The sequence below is a fragment of the Solanum dulcamara genome, chromosome 10 (assembly GCF_947179165.1).
Source record: "Solanum dulcamara chromosome 10, daSolDulc1.2, whole genome shotgun sequence".
Lineage (NCBI taxonomy): Eukaryota > Viridiplantae > Streptophyta > Magnoliopsida > Solanales > Solanaceae > Solanum > Solanum dulcamara.
In genome coordinates, this window is record NC_077246.1 from 1,623,897 (window position 1) to 1,644,388 (window position 20,492).

At 32.8% G+C, this 20,492-nt stretch overlaps 3 protein-coding genes across 6 annotated transcripts; 1 reads left to right on the forward strand and 2 right to left on the reverse strand.

Moving 5' to 3' along the window:
• Positions 1-3,457: 3,457 nt before the first annotated feature.
• Positions 3,458-6,135, reverse strand: LOC129870323 (transcription factor MYBS3). The gene is given in 4 exon segments (XM_055945059.1): positions 3,458-3,818; positions 4,587-4,612; positions 4,614-4,783; positions 5,715-6,135. Coding segments are annotated over 4 exon segments (672 nt in total). The 5' UTR covers positions 6,049-6,135; the 3' UTR covers positions 3,458-3,676.
• Positions 6,136-8,785: 2,650 nt separating this feature from the next.
• On the reverse strand, positions 8,786-14,760 carry LOC129870321 (probable acyl-[acyl-carrier-protein]--UDP-N-acetylglucosamine O-acyltransferase, mitochondrial). Of its 4 annotated transcripts, none has more exons than XM_055945058.1 (10): positions 14,645-14,760; positions 14,479-14,552; positions 11,267-11,391; positions 11,075-11,183; positions 10,679-10,771; positions 10,475-10,591; positions 10,291-10,374; positions 9,724-9,828; positions 9,266-9,352; positions 8,786-9,183 (listed from the first exon to the last, which is right to left on the reverse strand). In XM_055945058.1, exons 1-10 carry the CDS (start codon positions 14,733-14,735, stop codon positions 9,070-9,072), a joined length of 999 nt encoding a protein of 332 aa, XP_055801033.1. In that variant the 5' UTR covers positions 14,736-14,760; the 3' UTR covers positions 8,786-9,069. The 4 variants fall into 4 exon arrangements, with proteins under 4 accessions (XP_055801033.1, XP_055801030.1, XP_055801031.1 ...); XM_055945055.1 differs by having other exon boundaries at positions 8,786-9,204; XM_055945056.1 differs by having other exon boundaries at positions 8,787-9,189; positions 11,075-11,186.
• Positions 14,761-16,599: 1,839 nt separating this feature from the next.
• LOC129871173 (serine acetyltransferase 5) lies at positions 16,600-20,158 on the forward strand. The gene is made up of 2 exons (XM_055946055.1): positions 16,600-17,036; positions 19,174-20,158. The coding sequence occupies exons 1-2, from the start codon at positions 16,647-16,649 to the stop codon at positions 19,663-19,665; spliced, it is 882 nt and encodes a 293-aa protein (XP_055802030.1). The 5' UTR covers positions 16,600-16,646; the 3' UTR covers positions 19,666-20,158.
• The last annotated feature ends 334 nt before the right edge of the window (positions 20,159-20,492 follow it).

Here is a 20,492-nt window from a genome sequence, read left to right on the forward strand (position 1 = left end):
TAAAGAATGTCGTTCAGAAGACATTTTTTTGCACTCAAGGATGTGATTTAGTAATCAATGAATTCAAAAGAGAATATGGGAAGGGAAAAAAGACACTAGATGATTTCTTCCTTTTTACCTGATGTGCTTATGCTGATGGAAAATAGCAATTACCTAATGAAATAACCAAATTCGCAAGCTGACTCGAAAATCATAAAAGTTTAAGAAAACTTGAGAAAATGCGAGTTTATTTCTCAACACAATCCATAGGTCCCAAAGATCAATTCCTCACCCTATGCCTTTAATTTTAGGATGTGGGGTAGAGTGGGTGGGTGGATGGAGGTAGGGGTGTGGTGGGGTATGTGGGCTCTATAGAAAGTTTCTAGCCTCTTCTATGGTCCTTTTCTATTAATGGTCCAAAACTCCAAATCACAAGAGACAAAATGGATGCTTATAATTGTCTCAATGAAGATAGAAGAAAAGCCAAGTGGAAAATAATTTGCTTTGTCTGTATCATATTTATGCTGCTACAAGAAATTACTACATTATACAACAAGAGAAAATTCCAACTTTGAAAATGAAGTTACTATATAGTAGGTTATTTGGATATTTGAACAGTTATTGACCAAAATTAAAAGAAGAAATTAGATATTCCTCTCTCATTCAATTTATTTGATTTGATTTGGAGTGTGAGTCGAGTCTCTGAAATTTACTTGTGAAACTACACTGAGTATGTTGTTGATTCAGAGTACATTAATAAAGGGTGACTAGAAGGATCCATGCGTATTTCTTGATAACTCATTGATAGTAATATGTACTCCTTCTATCTTAGTTTATGTAGTATTTTTATTCTTTATATTCCAAAAAAGAAAATGTAATGTTTTTTTAAATTTAGAAGTGATTTAACTGTAAACTTTTTATCTTATTTCTAATGAAATAATTTATAGTTATATCTAAGACTTGTTTTAGAGTGCAAGTTTTCAAAGTTTTGAACTACGAGTAATTTTCTTCCATTTGTTCAAATATTGGTGGACAGTCATCAGTTACCTGGGTTAATGGGAGGCTAGGTATTCTTGAAATAGTCAAAGTGTGCGTAAACTCTCAAATACTATGGTTATAAAATAGTTTTAAAATAAAATTTATATTCACTCAAACGATATGGCATAAATTGATATTTAACATATTAATCTTTTTAATTTGTTCTAAGGTCACTATCTCTAAAAAGTACATAAATGTAGGACCAGCTGACAAATGCCAGGTACCTATTTAAGTTAGACACAAGATTTTATTGTAAATTCTAAAAGATATTCTCACCCCACCCCTAGTCCCCCACCAAGAAAATGCCAAAAATATAAAGATAGGTGTGTTATTTGTGTATTATTAAGGATGTGTGGTATTGATTGATTATGTTTTTCAATAAAAAATAAAAAAAATTGATCAATCGAACATGAAAAAATTAAAAAAATATATTTATAACAAACAAATTAGAAAAATGTCTTCATAACATACCCTTAAAAGTTAATAGATTTAGTGATTTTTAAATCATCCACACTTGCGGTTCACTATGCGGAGCTGCCAATTAGCTAGGCACTTTTGGCTTACCAAAAAAGTTGACCGAAGAAACATACACGCATATAACAACTTATCTACTTTCATTAGAAAGGGCTAAAGTTGTGTATATGTCATTATTCCTAGACAATGCTTATAAAACTATATTGAGTATGATGTTGTGCACGTATACATATACACACATATTTCGTGTCAAAAATACTGGGATATTTAATTGAACTACTCATTGTAAACATGTTATATCCATCTCTCGATGGATGATGATTTCTCTACAATTATATATATATATCACACCGAATAAGGCTTATATCAAGATATATATGATTTTCAAAGAAATACGGGAAAATTTTGATTCTACCACCGATTGATGTGTATATTAAGGTATATATATAGAGAGAGTGCAAGCTTCAACCCAAATTCTATAGCGCGATCGATTTTTCATATAACTCAAAAAGACAAATCCAAATTGAAGCTCATTTGTGGAGCATTCGAATACTTCAAATTCTAAATGCGTCTCTGATTTGAGCCATGAGCTAGCTAGGCTGAACAACCGACAAGTCTTCGAATATGGTTCATATGCTTATATCCACCAACTTGTTAAAATACTTAACCCCAAAGGAGACATATAAGATTAATGATCCATAATTTTTCTAAAGTTATTATAGTGGTCCATTGACCATTGTCAAGTAATGTCAAATTATTTGTCTGTATTTTTAGGTGTATATATGAATGAAGGTACAATTATTGATTGTTTCCAATTTATACACGTTTCAAGAATGTACTTTTATATCATGAAATTTGGTGGACATAATTATTCGATCAAAATAGAAAATCTATCTGAAACAACTTTTCTAACTCCAAGCAGGGGTGGATTTACGTTGGGTCCAAAGGGTTCAGCGTTTGTTAAAAAATTACACTGTATATATAAGATAATTTTTTTGATTTGCATGTATATATTTAACATTGAACCCCCTAAACATAAAGCAAGGGACTTAGCTCAGTGGTAAAAAGGTTCGATATTTCGCCTAGTTGTGCCAGTTCGCGGATCCGAATCTCGTTAACCACACTTTTTTATCTTTCTAATCTTAGGCGCATTGTAGGCTTAGTTTTAGACGTACTTAATTTTTTTTAAAATTTAGGCGTGCTTGATTTTCTTTCAACCCTCTTGATAAATTTTTGCCTCCAAGGTAGAGTTAGATCTGATACATTTTACCCTTTTTAGTTTTATTTGTAGAATTATAATGGATACCTTATTTTTGTTGTAGAATTACTCGACAAAGAAAATAATAAAAACTCTATAAAATTAATAGGGAAGCATACAAATTGATCAGAATATCGCACTATTATTAAAAAATAATTGTTTTTTTATGTTTCTCTAGTGATTTTGTCCTATTAAATCTGGAGTAATAGTGATGATGGACCCCTTTTTGTAGGCAAAAGTCGACCCTAAAAAATCTAAGTATATCTCACTTTGGCATATTACATAATAGCAGACTTGAAAAGTATGAGATGCTAGCTGTTTCAACATATGTATCTTTTAAAACTAAATAATAATTAGGCATTTAATATTCTAGATCTATTGGCCTGATTAATTTGGATACGAGTTGTGTAGGCCTTCTAAAAAAAAGAGTAAAATAATACCTTTCAAAATAATTCTTCATTCTCAAAATTCAAATCGAAACCTCTAACTAAGAATAGAATTAGAATTTATATCCTTTTTTTATTAATTAATTATAATTATATATTGAAAAGTTTTGGTGTCATATTTTTTTTTAAAATTTCCTTATTAGAATTTCTGCCTCCGCAACTAACCACATCATGGTTAAAGCCTATATATCATTATGCATACATAGATATACCCATGAATCTATTGAAGCATGAAAGCATATGAAAGGTATAGCACAAGAGCTATTAGGAAATAGATCTTCATAAAGTACTTTGTTCTAATTTATATTGCTTGCTCAAACTCTTCAAAAATATTACGAGATATGTGTTAGATCCTCCAAAAATAGTCATACTTAAACATTAATTAGTACAAGTTAGGTAACTCTAATTGGTCCAATATTCATGAAAGTAGTTTGGATGGTGATATTTTTATCCACAACATTATTTCTTGGAGATGTGAGACTTAGCTCCAAGTCAAGAGTTCCATTTGAAGAAATGGACTTATTTGGAACTTTATAGTGATGAGAATTTTGTGATATGGTAATTTCTTGACAATCTTCTTGGCAATTATGAGCAAAATCTGCATATTTGTTGTTGCTCCTTGCCTATCATGTTTACAAAATAAAAGTTAATAATTAATAATATGTATTGATAGTGTAAAAAATATATTTATATGATCAATTCAAGTATAAGTAAATCTCTATAATGGGCATTAAGAGTAACTAACCAACTATAATAGGTAAACTGCTTTGATTATCTAAAAAGTATCTTTATCAATGTGTATAACTTCAACTTATTCAAAAATTAAGATGTATCCGTGTTTGACCCTCTTAATGCATTCATTTTCTAGGATTAGACACTACTAAAAGGACATTGTGTTCGTTGGGAATTAACTCGATAAGTCATCGAAAATTCACTTTTTTTAGTAGTGTAACATGTGTGGCAGTGACGAAACTAAAATTTTCACTAAAAAGAATTAAACTATAAAATAGAAAACACATGAAAAAAAAAAATCATATTATAGTAGATACACATTTCAAAAAATGTATCTATTTATGCACTGTAATTTTCTAGTTGAAGGGGTGTCATTTAACACCCCTTTGAGACAAAGTTGGCTCCACCAATGGTGTGTAATGACATTTTTAAAAGATCCAAAAAATATAGCTTACATCCTAGGGATATAATACCTCAAAATTTTTACTTAGGAAATTCAAAAAAAAAAAAAGTAGGACTGAGCTACAAATAGATTCTCTAGCTAAACAACAAAAATTATCCTTAATTCTATTATAGCTACGAATTATCAAAATATTCTATTAGCTAAGAACAATTTATATCGACTGATTAGCGATGAAGTTCAAAAATAATATATTTACCATATCAAAGAGGCTTGAACGCCTTTTCTTTTTGTTGAGACTTGATTGTCTTAGAAAATATTTTTGAGCATGACTTGCAACTTGAGTTGGAGTCCTTGTTGTCACAAAATTTCTTGAAATTCCTCTCCAATCTCCTTTACCTAACTTTTCAAGTCCAATTAAGAATTTTCTGTGTTCCTCTTCTGTCCATGAAACTCCTGTTCATCCAATATAAATATACACATATATCAATAATTACATTAAGGGCAGCACGACGATGGACAAAGCATTCTGCGTTCACGCCAAATTTGGAAAAAGATCGCACCATAAGGAGTGTAATATTGATAGTCTACCCTGATATAAATATTAATGGCTGCTTTAATAATCGATCACATTATCAATATAAATTAAGAGAATATTTCTATTGGATATAATAACCATGACAATGTCATAACCCCCTTTATATATATATATATATATATATATATAAAGTTACAATTAGGACAATATAGTTGAAGTTGTGTACAAGTGCTCACAAGAAAGATACCACATGTTTATGTACTACTACACAGTCTACACCCACTACAACACAATTCCATCAAGTTAGATCGATTACCTGAATTTTCACTATCTAGTATATCTCTTTTTAAGCTTATCTCAGATTAATATGGAAATTTTTACTATACACACAAAAAAAATGAAATTAGCTATAATTTCATCGCTAAATACTAAATAGCTAACAAAACTTGTTGATAATCAATTGGTAAATAGGACTAGCGGCCCATATATCACTAATTCATATTTTTTTTAGTAGTTCATATATATTGTCGATTTTGGTCTAGGTTGTTGGTGGTGATAGAATTGGGGGTTGCGGTTGGCTGACAACCAGCATAAAGCTAGCTAGTCAATTTATGATGAATTCTCATATAAAAAAGATGTGTGATGACAACATACAAATAAGAAGAACCATGAGTTAAGAAGATGATTCCCCATACCCCCCACAACCCCTACAAAATTAAAGAAAGCAATGATTTTGGATTAGACCATATAGTGAACCAAATTTGCTTTATAAAACCATTATTATTGTACATTAACACAAACTAGAAATTAATGAGTGTACAATAAACATGAATTAATTAAATTACATACCTTTCTTCCTTTTACCAACACAACCTACAAGAGTACCATCAGAGAGATAACAATTATTATTAGTAGAAGTAGTAGTACTCTTTTCACAACTTTCATTAAGAGATGGAGAAGGAGATGATGATAAGTGGCTATTTGTTAAAGACAAACAATCCAAACTAAAACTTTTCTTCAAATTATGACTAGAAAAAGAAGATGAAGAAATATCAAGTTGCACTCCAAAAAGCCTTAATCCACCAATAAAATTATTGCCACCAATAGAACATTTCAAAGTGCTACAAGTTCTTGAATTATGACCAATGTAGCCACAATGTGAACACTTTCTCCCCATCTTCATATAGACAAAAAAAAAGGTTAGTTTCACAAAAGTTTTTTTTCTTTAAAGTTGTTGAAATGGGAGGAAGAGGAGGGTTGTGTATATATCAAGAACTATTTAGTTTGTTGTTTTTTTTTAAAATAATATGATTATGATGTGTTGTATAGTACAAGGTAGAATTTTATGAAAATAGCCAAGAAAAGATGATTGGATGGACATTAATGTTTTTGGTTGGTTGGATATATTATCCAAGTTAGGGTTTTTAGAGTAGAAAGCAACAACTTTTTGGTGTCTCTACCAACGACAAAATTAAAGGAAGATAATGGAATTATTGTAGACAAATAATGATAAAAGGTCTTATCTCACAGAATTGCTATTGTGCACAAAATATTTTGTGTTTACTTACATTTTGAAAAAGGGTCACACACCCCAAGAGGTGTTGATATGCATAGCTTGCTTGTGTAAATATTAGTAGTTAGTTTCACGGCTTGAACTTATAACATATAGCTAACACAGAAATAACTTTACCATTTCTCCAAAACTTCAATTCATATTAAGTATATATGAATTTAAAATAAATTAATCTCTTTATTAGAATTTGGCTCTGCTACAGATTATAACTTACTATAGTTGTATGCATTAAACTCTCTATAATTATTAATTGAAAAAGAAATGGTCAATAAGGTCATCTAGTGGTAAATATTTGGAAATTTTTTGATGTTGATCCATCAATGGCTTTTTGAACATTGCACAAATGGTGACCTCTTTTCTATTTTTGGGGGTGGGTGAGGGGGTTGTAAATAGGGGAAATTTCACAAATAACCATAATAATAAATTTAATTAGGCTTTTTAGTTATAGTTTGCATATTTACGGATTGTAGCTATAGTTTAAGCTACCTCATTTGTATAATTCGCAGGTTTGTATAATTGAACTATTTTTATATAAACTCGAAACAACGAATTTATACAAACACAAACATCTGAACTTTAAACAGGTATACAAATTATATTATACAAAAGTTATACAAATTTTGAATTATACAAACTTGAACCGTAATTAACACTAAATGTTAGTGGCGAATTGTAAATTAGCTAAACTATAGCTATATTAACTAATTAATTAGTAAATGTTTGTTTATTCGCCAAATTTTCCCTTGTAAATAAGTCCAATATATGTACAAAATTCATGAAATTAGTTCTAGCAAAGACTTGGAAATTGGAATGTGTGTGTATAAAGAGTCAATAAATAAATTCAATCATGTAATATTCTTTTTGTTATGATCTAGAAATCTTCAAAGTCCTGCAACACACAATTTAAAATGCGATGAATAATGAGTTTATTGCTCTATCTTTCTTTATTAAATATTAGATTTATAGAATCGCTCACTATTTTTGAATTTTTAAAAGATAACCTATGATTTTCATAATTAAAAAAATATATTTTAAAGGTTTATAAGAAGCTTAAAATATTGAAAATGATAAAAGCATCCGAAAAGGAAATCATTACTTTTCTCAGTTGATTGGATTATAAGTGTGATAAATTATGCATAACTTCTTAAAGGATTTTTCATACAATCAGCTCCTTTTCAAGATTGGATTATACATATTTTTGAGATACTTTTAAAATATCCATGTAAAAAATGTGCACTTTCAAATTTTACACTATATAAATACGAATTAATCAGAATTTCAAAATAATAATCAACACCGAGTGAAAAACCAACCAATATACCCACATAATTATCATATCATTGTACTCCCCACCCCCATCCCCTGAAGGAATCTTGATTTTCAAAAATAAAAATATCACTCTTCCTAACCTTTCTTGCTGATTTTTTTCTTGTCATAGCACAAAGTTTTGATTTAAATATCTTTGGCACATCACAAGTTGGGGATACTAATGCAATATAATACTCTCTTTGTTTCAATTTATCTATCTTACTTTCGTTTTTAGCCCGTTTAAAAATATCTTTCCTATTCAAACAACTCTTTAATTCTAACTTTTCATATACATGTTTAAGACTACAAAATTAAAAGGCATTTTGGTACATTCGACATATCTTTAGAGTACGACTACAAGATTCAAACCTATCCTTTACTTTTTCAAACTCTGTGTCAAGTCAAAAATCAAACAAACAAATTGAAACGAGGGAAGTAGTAGTAGTAGTAGTATATATCCACATTCCACACTAATGAATGTCTACCATTACCAAGAATCTAACTCTTTAACCTTAGTAAAGAATTACAAATTCAGAGTAACACAGAAAGGAATTTGTTGCAAATGTTGAACTCTCTCTCTATCTATATAATTACAAGGCGATAAACAAGCGATATTGCTGCTTCAATCAATTAGCAGCTTCTGCTATCAATAACACGATGACATAGAGCCAGGGACACTATAGTTGCTCCCGGAGAGGAAGAACAGGTCAACGAAATACTACCATGAATCACGAGATTCTGGTAAAATGCAGTGGTGAGATATATGTATACAAACTATAACATGATGATGAACTTCATTTAGTCCATTCATCCGGAATTTCTTCTCAGTTCGTTACCCCATAACGAGCTTAAAGCATGAATATGGATGGTCCTAGTGCAGCGATGTTCACCTTACTAAAACTTTCATAGGACGTACAGAATATCGTTGCTTGTTTTCACTTTGTCATTGGATGAGATCAGAAGACCATGATTCAGGTGAAACTCGGTATTCTTAACTGCAAAAACATAATGAATTTTCACAACATATCCAATGAGTTTAGATACAACAACATCAACATAGCCAGTGTGTAATCCCACAAATGGGGACTGGGAAGGGTAAGATGTACGCAAACCTTAACCCCTACTTTTATGGAGGTAGAGAGGTTGTTCTTGATAGACCCTCAGCAAGTACTACGAACCAAGTATTCAGTAAAATGAATTCACCATTTTACAGTCAACATACAAATAGTGGTCTTAATTCGAATAGAAAAGACTTGCTCAAGGTATACTTTTAGGACGGCATATGAAAACTAAAACAAAGAGCAGACTTACGAAGAAAAGATGCTAAGACCCACTCCAACTTCTAAATTTGCAAATTCCACGGCGATTTTCAGCAAAAGAATCACGTATTGACTGAACCATGGAACAGACAGCTGGAAATAGACCCAGGTCTTTGTGCTGCTCCTGAAAATACGGTGTCTTTTTACATCATTTTAGAAGACAGCTATTATTAATCGAAAAATGCAAAGCAATTCAATACCACTTGAACTAGTCGATCTTCAATATTCCCAGAGCTCGTATCAGTGGGCATAAATATCTTTCTATAAGCTGCTCTCAGGCTCTTAATCTGGATAGTTGCAAAGAAAATATTTAACTGAAATCAGGGATATAGAAGTTAAAAGACAATTATAGCAATTTAATATATTGAAACTGATAACACATCTATCTTTTAAGGATTTGTGATCAACGTGATATGCTTTTATAGATCACGAATATTGCGGAATTAATTGAAATAGTACATCAACAACAACATACTCAGTATAGTCCCACAAATAAATACATCCCACTTACAAAATTACATGACCAATGCAGTGAAGACAGACCAATTTAAAATCCTCGAGAGCAATCCATATCATATATATGGTTTTTTGCTTATAAAAATTCAACTTCCTACATTTGTTAGAAACAAAGTGTAATTGTTTTTAAAATGAAACAAACCTCCATAGCAGAAAACCCACGACGTCTTAAGCCTTCAAGATTCAACCCACGAAGCTCAGCTCTTTCCCCGGAGACAATTATGTACTTTGGAACATCTTGAGAAACCTGGAGGATAAATAGATTGAGATCCAAAAAGGAAACACATGCGTGATCTCAAATTCAGTTAGTGTGCTCCAATCCAAGAAAATAGGTGCTTCCAATCTTGAGAAACCTGGAGGATAAATAGATTGAGATCCAAAAAGGAAACACATGCGTGATCTCAAATTCAGTTAGTGTGCTCCAATCCAAGAAAATAGGTGCTTCCAATCTTAGAAATGCAGATGAAATAATTAGATGATATTCAACTTAAAAGTAAGTGGATCGAAGCTTAGCTTTCATAACGTGCAAATTACAAAGAAACTTAAGCGTCTAGCAATTATAGATGCTTCGCTAGCTTGAATTATGTTTACATCAGGGGGAACACCAGAACTATGAAACTGTTGGTATCTTAGTTTAGCATGAGAGGAAGGCTGAGTCTTTTGAAAAACTAAAAGACAGCAAATAATTTGAATTAGAAAAGAGTCTCACCACTGAACCACCACCAATGAAAGCATATGAACCAATACGGCAAAATTGATGAACTACGATACCTCCTGCAGTGTGAGCATAGTCCTGTATGAGAAGAATATAAACCATCATCTATCAGTTCGATTAAATTTTTCCAGAAAAGTTCATGCTTCGTTAAAATGACTAAAGAGGAATAGTCAATCACCTCCACCACAACATGACCTGCAAGAAGTGTACTGTTTGCCAAAATATTGTTGTTGCCCACTTTGCAGTCATGAGCTATATGACAAGAGCCCATAATAAGATTATTATCACCAATAACCTGTTTATGTAAGCTCGTTAAAGATAACTATGTACTGAAATTTATAACTTTCTGCGCTACAAAAGAACTAACAAGCTAGTTTCATACGGTTTTATCACTTGGAGTAGAAGATCGATGGATGGATACATGTTCCCTGATTTCATTGTTGTCACCAATCTCGAGAAAACACTCATTCCCAAACTGAAATGGTCAAATTTCAAACAAGATAATGTTATTTACATTCTTAAATAAACACCACCTACTTAAATTTGAGGGTGGGGGAGAGAGTGATCATGATGAAGAGACGGATCATTGTACTGATGGACACAACTTCGAGCTCATAAGCCAAACGAAAATGATTCTCATTTCGACGGCAGCACACATTTAAATCTATATGTTGTAATAAAACAGTATTAAAAAAATTTAGCTGTCAACACTATCAAGATGTTTTTCAAATTTCTTTTTAACTTTTTTTGGTAATGAGTTTAACATCAGGATACTGACCTTATATTTCATGTCCTGGCACTTGACACCAATTACAGCATGATGCCCAAAAACATTGTTTCTCCCGACGACTGTATGACCAGGAAGATCATCTCCAATTACAGCACCACTGCTAAAAATATGCACCCTAAACGGTACTGGAGAGAACAGAAAAGAAGTAAAACTCAAGTACAATAAGAAAATTGAACTCACGTCATCAGGATGCAATTGTCCCCGAGTTCAGTATTTCCAAAGATGTGGCTTCCAGGGTACAGTTGACAAGCCCTCCCCAACTTTGCAAAAGGCCCAATAGTACAGAAGGGACCAACTGAAACACCCTACAGAAAGAGAACGCTCCTTAAACTATCTGCAATATGCTAATTCACCTAAGGCCTTAACATATAAACCTTAACATCTCCAATAAACCAGCTATAATGAGTCAAAGGAAGAAACGTGACATATCCAAAGATCAATAAATCAACCAACCAAATATGCATCAATCCCACCTAGGTGGAATTGACTATATGAGTCCTTGGCATTCATTTCGAACACATTTCAGCTCAAACAATAAATATTTTGTGTTGTAAGGAAAATCATAGGTTCTCTTAAACTAGAGATCAGTAAATGCCAAAGTCTCTCTACACTAAGATACATCTTTAATTAGAAGAAAAGGACTCACCGCAAACATTGTACCTAATATAAGTATAATAAAACAACTAAGCCTTGGAGCTAGGAGGCACAAGGAGGTTTGTCGAAAAACTACATTCTATATAAAAAGTCCATTTTTTGCTTTTTTGAGAATGTTAACAAGTAATTGTTCAAGGTCACTTTTTAACTATAGATGTTGAAACCATTTGGCTTCTTCGTGTATTTACTTCTATATATTCTGAATCTCGTTAATGAAAATTCTAGCTCTGCTAGTACTGATGAGTGAAGACCATGGCCTATTCCTATGCAACTATAAATTTGAAACATTTTCCTTACTTTCCCTACTTAACTTGACAGCTATATTGCTAGGACTCTTCAAAAATGTTGCCAAGTGCATGTCAGATCGTCCAAAAGTAGTGTATTTTGGAGAATCTGACATTGATGCTGCAACATTTTTGGAGAGTTCAAGCAACATAGTTTGACAGGACCACCCTAAAAGATATAACCAGAGGTTCCAATCCTAATCAAGTGCCGTAGAATTTCAAACTACACTAATGAAGAAAAGAAACAGCTCTACCCATGTTCAAATATAGCAGGTCCCAATCCAAATAAAGTAAAAGGTCTGTTGTTATGAGAGTCAGCATAGAGTCAAACTAAAATAATTCTCAATATAACAGATCCCAACTAGTTCGTGATTGAAGTATACATATGATTATGTGACTAATGAAGCAAAACTAAGCTTGCTTCTAGAACAAACATCTATAAATGGTAAAGACTTGAGATTTTCATCAAAAGAAAAGCATAAACAGAGGAAAGATTGTATCTTTACATCAACCCAAATAGGCAATTGGATGAACAACGGAAGAGGGGTGAATGAATCTTGATTTCTCATCAGTAGCATCAACGGATTTTAAAAACAAAATCTGAAGTCCAATCCATAATCCAAAAAAAAAAACAAATATCCAAGAAGTTCGGATTTCAGGTTGGCCCAAACTATGCCCACCGTTAAGAAATGGATCTTGGGCCTAACTCAACCCCAAAAGCTAGCTCATGGAGAGGACTACTCATCTCATTAACCACCGACGTAGGAGTTTTTCATCCTTCAAGACACACCCCTAGTCGGCAAAGAGTCAAACTAAGATAATTTTCAATATAATCAATTCCATCTAGTTCGGAATTTTGAAGTATACATGATCATATGACTAAGAAGCAAAATAAAACTTGCTACTAAAACATACATCTATAAATGGTAAAGACTCGAGAAATTCATGAACAGAAAAGCATAAACAAAAGAAAGATTGAATCTTTACATCACCCAAATTGGCATTAGGATGAACAACTCAAGAAGGGTGATGAATCTTTGTTTTTCATTTGCACCAATGGGTTTCTGAATAAAGGAAAAGGGCAGTTATTCTTACAGTCAGCATATAGTCAAACAAAGACAATTCTCAACATAACCAATCCCAACTAGTTCATGATTAAAATATATAGGGGAATCTAGTAGCTCATTTGGTTGGCTACCTAAACTTTCAGCTTGTTGGTAAGGGTTCGCTTTCTCAGCTTGTAAACACACACACACATTTCCACTTCCCCTATTCCCAATTTTATTTTATTTTTAAAAAAAAATGAAGAAGAAGAAGAATTAATTGAAATATACATGACTATATGACTAAGAAGCAAAATTAAACTTGCTACTAGAACATACATCTATAAATGGTAAAGACTTGAGAAATTCATGAACAGAAAAGCATAAACAGAAGAAAGATTGAATCTTTACACCACCCAAAATGGCATTTGAATGAACAACAGAAGAGGGATGAATGAATCTTGGTTTTTCATCAGTAGCATCAATTTCCAATCCATAATCCAAAAAAAAAAACACAAATATCCGAAAAGTTCGGATTTCAAATTGCCCAATCTATGCCCACTGTTACAAAATGTATCTTGAGCCTAGCTCAACCTCAAAAGCTAGCTCACGAGGGAAGGATTGTCCAAGTTCATATAAGGAGACCACCCATCCCATTAACAATCAATGTGGAACTTTTTCATTCTTCAAGACCCTACCCTAGTTGGCATAGAGTCAAACTAAGATAATCCTCAATATACTAGATCCCAACTAGTTCAAGATTCAAGTATACATAATAATATGACTACAACAACAACAACGACCCAGTGAAATCCCACAACATGGGGTATGGGGAGGGTAAAATGTACGCAGACCTGACTCTTACCAAGATAGGACGACTATTTCCGAAAGACCCTTGGCTCAGTAAAATCAAAAAAGAAGTCAGATAAGAATAAGAAGTTCAAAGCAATATGGAAAAATAAATAAGTAACGAAAGCAACCCAGATAAAATAGAACAATCAAAATACAGAAAGTACAAAAAGTAATGAAAGTAATAAATAATAACAGACATCCGACCACAGGAAATTATTGTACGCTACTACGCCTACTAATAAGAAAGAGTAACGATACTATGAACTAGACTTCTACCTTAATGTGGGTCCTCCACACTCTCTTATCTAAGGTCATGTACTCGGTAAGTTGTAACTCCGTCATGTCATGTCTAATCACCTCTTCCCAATATTTCTTTGGCCTACCCCTGCCTCTTTTGAATGTGGGTCCTCCACACTCTCCTACCCATACATAATAATACATAATAATATGACTATTAAAGCAAAATTAAACTAGCCACTAGAACAAACATCTATAAATTGTAAAGACTTGAGATTTTCATCAACAAAAAGCATAAACAGGAGAAAGATTGAATCTTTACATCACCCAAAATTGCATTTGGATGAATAACCGAAGAGGGGTGAATGAATCTTGATTTTTCTTCCTCTGTAGCATCTGCACAAAAATAAAATATAAAAACATAAGAAAATGAATTCTTGAAATTTGAGTTTCTCAAAGGATAAAAAGAGTAAAATTGGGAGCTTTACAAGTAACAATGGAAGAAAAACTGCAGATTTTGAATCTTCTGAAAGCAACAGAGAGAGGGTTACGACTGCTAAAGAAGAAAAGGGAAGACATGTGTGAATTAGAAAATTTTTGGGGGGTCTTTTTCGAATTTTCATGTATTTTATTGGGGAGAAATATGCAAATAGTATCTTTTTAAAACTTGTAATAATCAAATTTTAACCATCATTTTTAAATTAATTAAACTTTAGTCAATAATTAATATAGAGACATCATTTATTCCATCATACTTTTTGATTAAAATACGAAAACTTTAGGAATTTATCTGAAGTTTTATTTATCAAAGCTTCGAATTCCTACCTCGTTGCTCAGATATGTTTTCTTTGATTTATTTATATCAATTTATTTTTAGTATGATGAATGTTGTATAAAGGATCGATCGAGGAATACTTATATAAGAGAAGTATAAAGAAAGACTCAAATCAAGCATTATTGTTGGACATCATCCGAAAAACAAAAGATTTGTCTACCCAAACTAAAAAAACATTCATAAATAATGGTTAATATCAAAGTCGATAACCGACAATCGTCAGAAGATCTGAACAAATGATCCTGACATTACACTTGTTTTAGCAAAGAAAATGATTTTTGAATATAATAAATATTAGTTCAGTGACCAAATAAAAAATTAACCTTAAAAAATAATGAGATTTGAAGAGTCCACTTAACGTTGTTGCTCAAATAGGGGTGTTCGTAAAAAACTTATATGCATAAAATATTTACACCAAATCAATTCGATTTATTATAGTTAAGTAATTAAATAATAGTTATGTACATTCAATTACATATCATCTATCTATTTATTTTGTGTAAACACCTAATACAAATAAATACTTAATGTGTTTACTATTCCACCTTTTTTTTTATTTTCCACCCGGTATTTGGAGTCCACGGAGCCTTAACTATATTAGGATCGCGCATTATAGGGCTCATTCGGGATAACGCTTCCAACAAGATTTTTTTCATATCAGGATTCGAAACCAAGATCTCTGATTAAGAATAAAATAGTCCCACCACACCACAAGCCATTTTGGTCCGTTTACTATTCCACTTATGATAACTTTTATCCTAAAAAGAAATCAAAATCATATCTAGGATAAATTCATCTCTAAGAAAACGTCTTTAAAAACATATAGTTATAATTTATGATATTTAAATAATTGAAGATTTCAACTAAACTAAGCGGAGGCCGAAGACCGCTAAGTTATAATTATCAAGACAACTAAGTAAAAAAAACAATCGCAATATGCACTAGAAATTCAAGAAATTAAACATCATAGTCATCGAGTTCATTGTATCGAATTATTTTTAATACGATTTACATTTTCAGATTTAAATTTTGAGATATTATACATGAACAAATTTATCCCGTGCATATTCAGACACATCCAAAAAATAATAATTGTAAATTTTCTTGGGGATTAATTTTTTATATATATAATTTTAATTAAATTATTTTCAGATAAAAACTATTTTAAATCATAAAATGAAACAAGTAATTGTTGTGAGGCTTTATTTTGACACATAATAAATTTAAAAATAATATAGTATAACACCTTTTTAAAGATATTCTCTCATTATTACTATCTTATGTTTCGATTTTATTATTGAACTGTTTGTGTTGCTATTGTTTATTTTCTTTGCTACTATATTTTTTTTATTAATTTGATATATTTTATTTTAATCGAGAATTTATTAAAAATACCTTTACCCTTAGAGAATAAAAATAATACCACGTACATATCATACTCCTCAAACCTCACTTATCGTATTACACTGGATATATTGTTTTTTTTGCTTTTTTTAGTTATATTTAATTGTTTACATGTTTTGATAAACAATTTTCCTTAACCTTCTAGAAAGTTGACACGTGTTATCTTTCCCTGCGTTACTTGTTTTCCCATAAATACTCCGTTGAAAATTGGAAAAGAAAAATATCTCACTAAAACGACGCCGTATTCCGAGATGCCAGCCGAAGAACACCGTAACGCGTCGCCGGCGACGCCACATCCACCGACGGACACGGCGGAAGAAGCTATCTGGTTATGGACACAGATCAAAGCAGAAGCTCGGCGCGACGCCGAAGCTGAACCGGCATTAGCGAGCTATTTGTACTCAACTATACTTTCTCACTCTTCGCTTGAGCGTTCGCTCTCTTTCCATTTGGGGAACAAGCTTTGTTCTTCAACGCTTCTCTCTACTCTTCTCTACGATTTATTCCTCAATAATTTCTCTACTGATCCTGAGCTACGCGCCGCCGCATCCGCCGACCTTCTCGCCGCTCGCTACCGTGACCCTGCCTGTGTTTCCTTCTCTCATTGTTTGCTTAATTACAAAGGCTTCCTTGCTTGTCAGGTTTGTAACTACTCATACTTGTCCACTATTGATTATAAACTAAGTGATAAATTATATCTTTTATTTTCTAATCGACATAAGTAAAAGTGGACGTTTATTTTTAGTATAGTGGATAAGTAAAAGTTGGGATTTGGATGTTGAGATACATTATATGAAAATGTGATGATTGAAATTGTTGAACTCAGTGGCGGATGCAGTATTTCTGATAAGGGGATTCAATATTTAGAGAAGTAAAACACGCGAAAAAGCCATAGGATTCAATATCTACTACTCCCTTCGTTTGTTAGTGTGGTTTTGACTTGGAATGAAGTTTAAGAAAGTAAATAAAAAATTTGACTCTTGTGATCTTAAAGTAAAGATACATACAATGTATCAAAATGTTCTTTAATCTTGTGGTTTAAACATGTCATATGGAAAGTTGGAATTAAGGAGTTGTTAGAAAAGGAAAGAGACATTCTTTTTTAAACATATTACATACTAAAAAGGAAAGTAAGACAAACAAATTGATACAGAGCATATATATACTCTAACTACAAAATAGTTTCACCTTGTACATACTACATACAATGTAATTTTTCGATGATGTACCCCCTTGTCGAACCATAGCTCCACCCATGGTTGAATTGAGTCTTCATCAGGGAGACTCAAATATTCCCATTGTTGCCTTGGAAGTTATACAAAACAAAAGATTGACATAGGATGTTAAAGGTATATGTCAATCTACTTGAATATGAGACTGATAATTTGACCTCTTTTTAGTTTGGGATTTGACATTGTTCAAGACTTGGTACTATACTACTATGTTGTGACAATAGGCACATTTGGTAAAATATTACATTATTACTCCCTACGTTCCAATTTAAGTGTTTTAGTTTGACTAAGCACGGAGTTTAAGAAACAAAGGGAGACTTTTGAACATTGTGGCCTTAAATTAAAGATGTGTGTAGTCCTTTCAATTTTATGGTCTTAAACTTGCCAGGTAGAATGTTGGAATTGAAAAACTTACTAAATATAGAAAGAGGCACTATTTTTGGGACAAACCCAAAAGGAAAGTAGAGTACTAGTTTAGTAAGGTAGCGGGTGGAATTAGATCTTGTCTTTGGATGTATACTTGGTTTGCGTTTGGATAATAGTTGAGTTGAAGTTGAAAAGAGGGCATTTGAAATTAAGTTGGAAAACAGTGTGGATGTTAATGTATATGTTTGGACATGAACTTCACTTGGAAAAATAGTTTGTGAATGTTGTGAATTTGTGAGTAGAAGTCGAAGATGTGAAGAACCTCACTTGAAATAAGCTTTCAAACCACTATTACAAGATTTCATTTATAGTTCAAATCAGACTTCACTCGGTATCCGAGACTTCATGGCCAAACTACTATTTGGAAATAGTTATTCATGTCTGAACGGGTTAAAATGGTGAAAGTGTGTGCTGCAATGGAGCCATGGATTTGATGGACTAGTTAAAAACATTTGATAGGGAGAGAGAGAGAGGGGTCAGTGTAGGTTGTACTCCTATTTTCCTACATTTTATTGCTCATCATCCCAATTGATGTGCATGCTGTTCGCTCAGTAGTCTCTAGTATCTGGTTGGTAGGTATGGTTCGAAAGAAGTACAAAGATAAAAGGTTGCCAATTTTGGTGGTCTCTACCGTTCCTTGTTTTTTCTATTCCATTCCAATCTAATTTGACATAGGCGGCTAATGGAACATCGTACTCCTGGGTTTTCCTGTTTATTTGTGTAGGAAGTCCCGAACACTTATATATGTGGATATAAATGAATGTATGCAATTTATCTTTCCTTTTCTGTTAAACAATGTTCAGTAGCTACCATGTAGCCACTTTGAGGTTCCCTCTGAAATGAGGCATGTAAGGGAGCCACTACGAAGAAGTTCCGGGAGTTACGAAGGAAGCTTCGAGCTCTGCTGAATTGGCTCCCCGCTGACAATGAAATATCTTTACAGATACATTTGGTTAACAAATGTGAGACGATTTTTTATTTTAATAAAATGAGTAGCTATTAGTATATCATGGAAATTGAATATTGACAGATTGCCTGTGTTTCTGCCCCCAGTCCCCTTCTTTACTCTCTCTGCAGATGGTAGTATTAAGTACTAACAATTTAATGTTTTATTTTTCAGGCACATCGAGTGGCTCACAAACTCTGGACTCAATCCCGAAGGCCACTTGCACTTGCACTTCAATCCCGAATCTCTGATGTTTTTGCTATTGACATTCATCCAGCTGCCAAAATCGGAAAAGGCATCCTCTTTGACCATGCAACAGGAGTGGTTGTTGGCGAAACTGCAGTTATTGGAAACAATGTGTCGATTCTTCACCATGTAACCTTAGGAGGAACTGGTAAGTTTGGTGGTGACCGACACCCTAAGATTGGTGATGGAGTGCTAATAGGTGCAGGTGCCACTATATTAGGCAACGTAAATATTGGCGAGGGGGCCAAGATTGGCGCTGGATCAGTGGTATTGATTGACGTGCCACCACGAACAACTGCAGTTGGGAATCCAGCTAGGTTGGTGGGAGGGAAGGAACAGCCAACTAAGCACGAGGAATGTCCCGGAGAGAGTATGGACCATACATCTTTCATATCTGGATGGTCTGATTACATCATATGACCTGCATACCATGTATGATATATTTGCAAAATGAACAAGTCATCGTCGTCGTCTCAGAACTTAACCGAGAGGACAGAGGTTCAATCTTACTGCTGCTGACTACTACTAGTTCAACAGTCTATCTATCTGTCTACTCTAAAAGATTATTCTTCTGCTTTTCTGTACTTACATACTGTGAAGGTTGAAGATATCCGGTATGGATGAATAAAAAGTGTAATGTTCTTGGAATTGAGTAATATTTAGCCACAATTCTGCACAAGACACAGGGGGCCGCCCCAAAATGCTAAATACGGAGAAAGGTAGACGACTACTATAAGTTGAAAGATTAGAGATAAAAGAGATTCGATTCGGAACTCTTTTATGTCCAAGGTTCAATGTTGAAATAATTTTAGAGGTTTTCTCTGACTTTGTCTGTGTCAACAAACAATTTGAAATACCTCGACTTTTATAGAACAAGTCTGAGTCGACTCTACTACATGCTGATTTTTCTGAATTTAGTTGAATTTGATCGGTCCATCGGAAATGGCATGGTGACCAATACTCATTGTTTTGCAATGTCAAACATTTTTTTACATTTTTTTTTGGCATTTTGAGGTCATAAAACACGAATTCATAATTATGGGTGTCATTTGTGTGTATTAGACTATTAGTACATGTTGATTTTCTTGAATTTGATTGACTCCATTGGAAATGGCTCGGTGGCCAATACTCACTATGAAAAACGTTGTGTTTTTGGCATTTCGAAGTCATGAAACACAAATATAGACAAGCTTGAAGCCACTCATTTCTACAAAGAAGTTGAAAGGCTTTAGAGGCCTAAAAGGAGG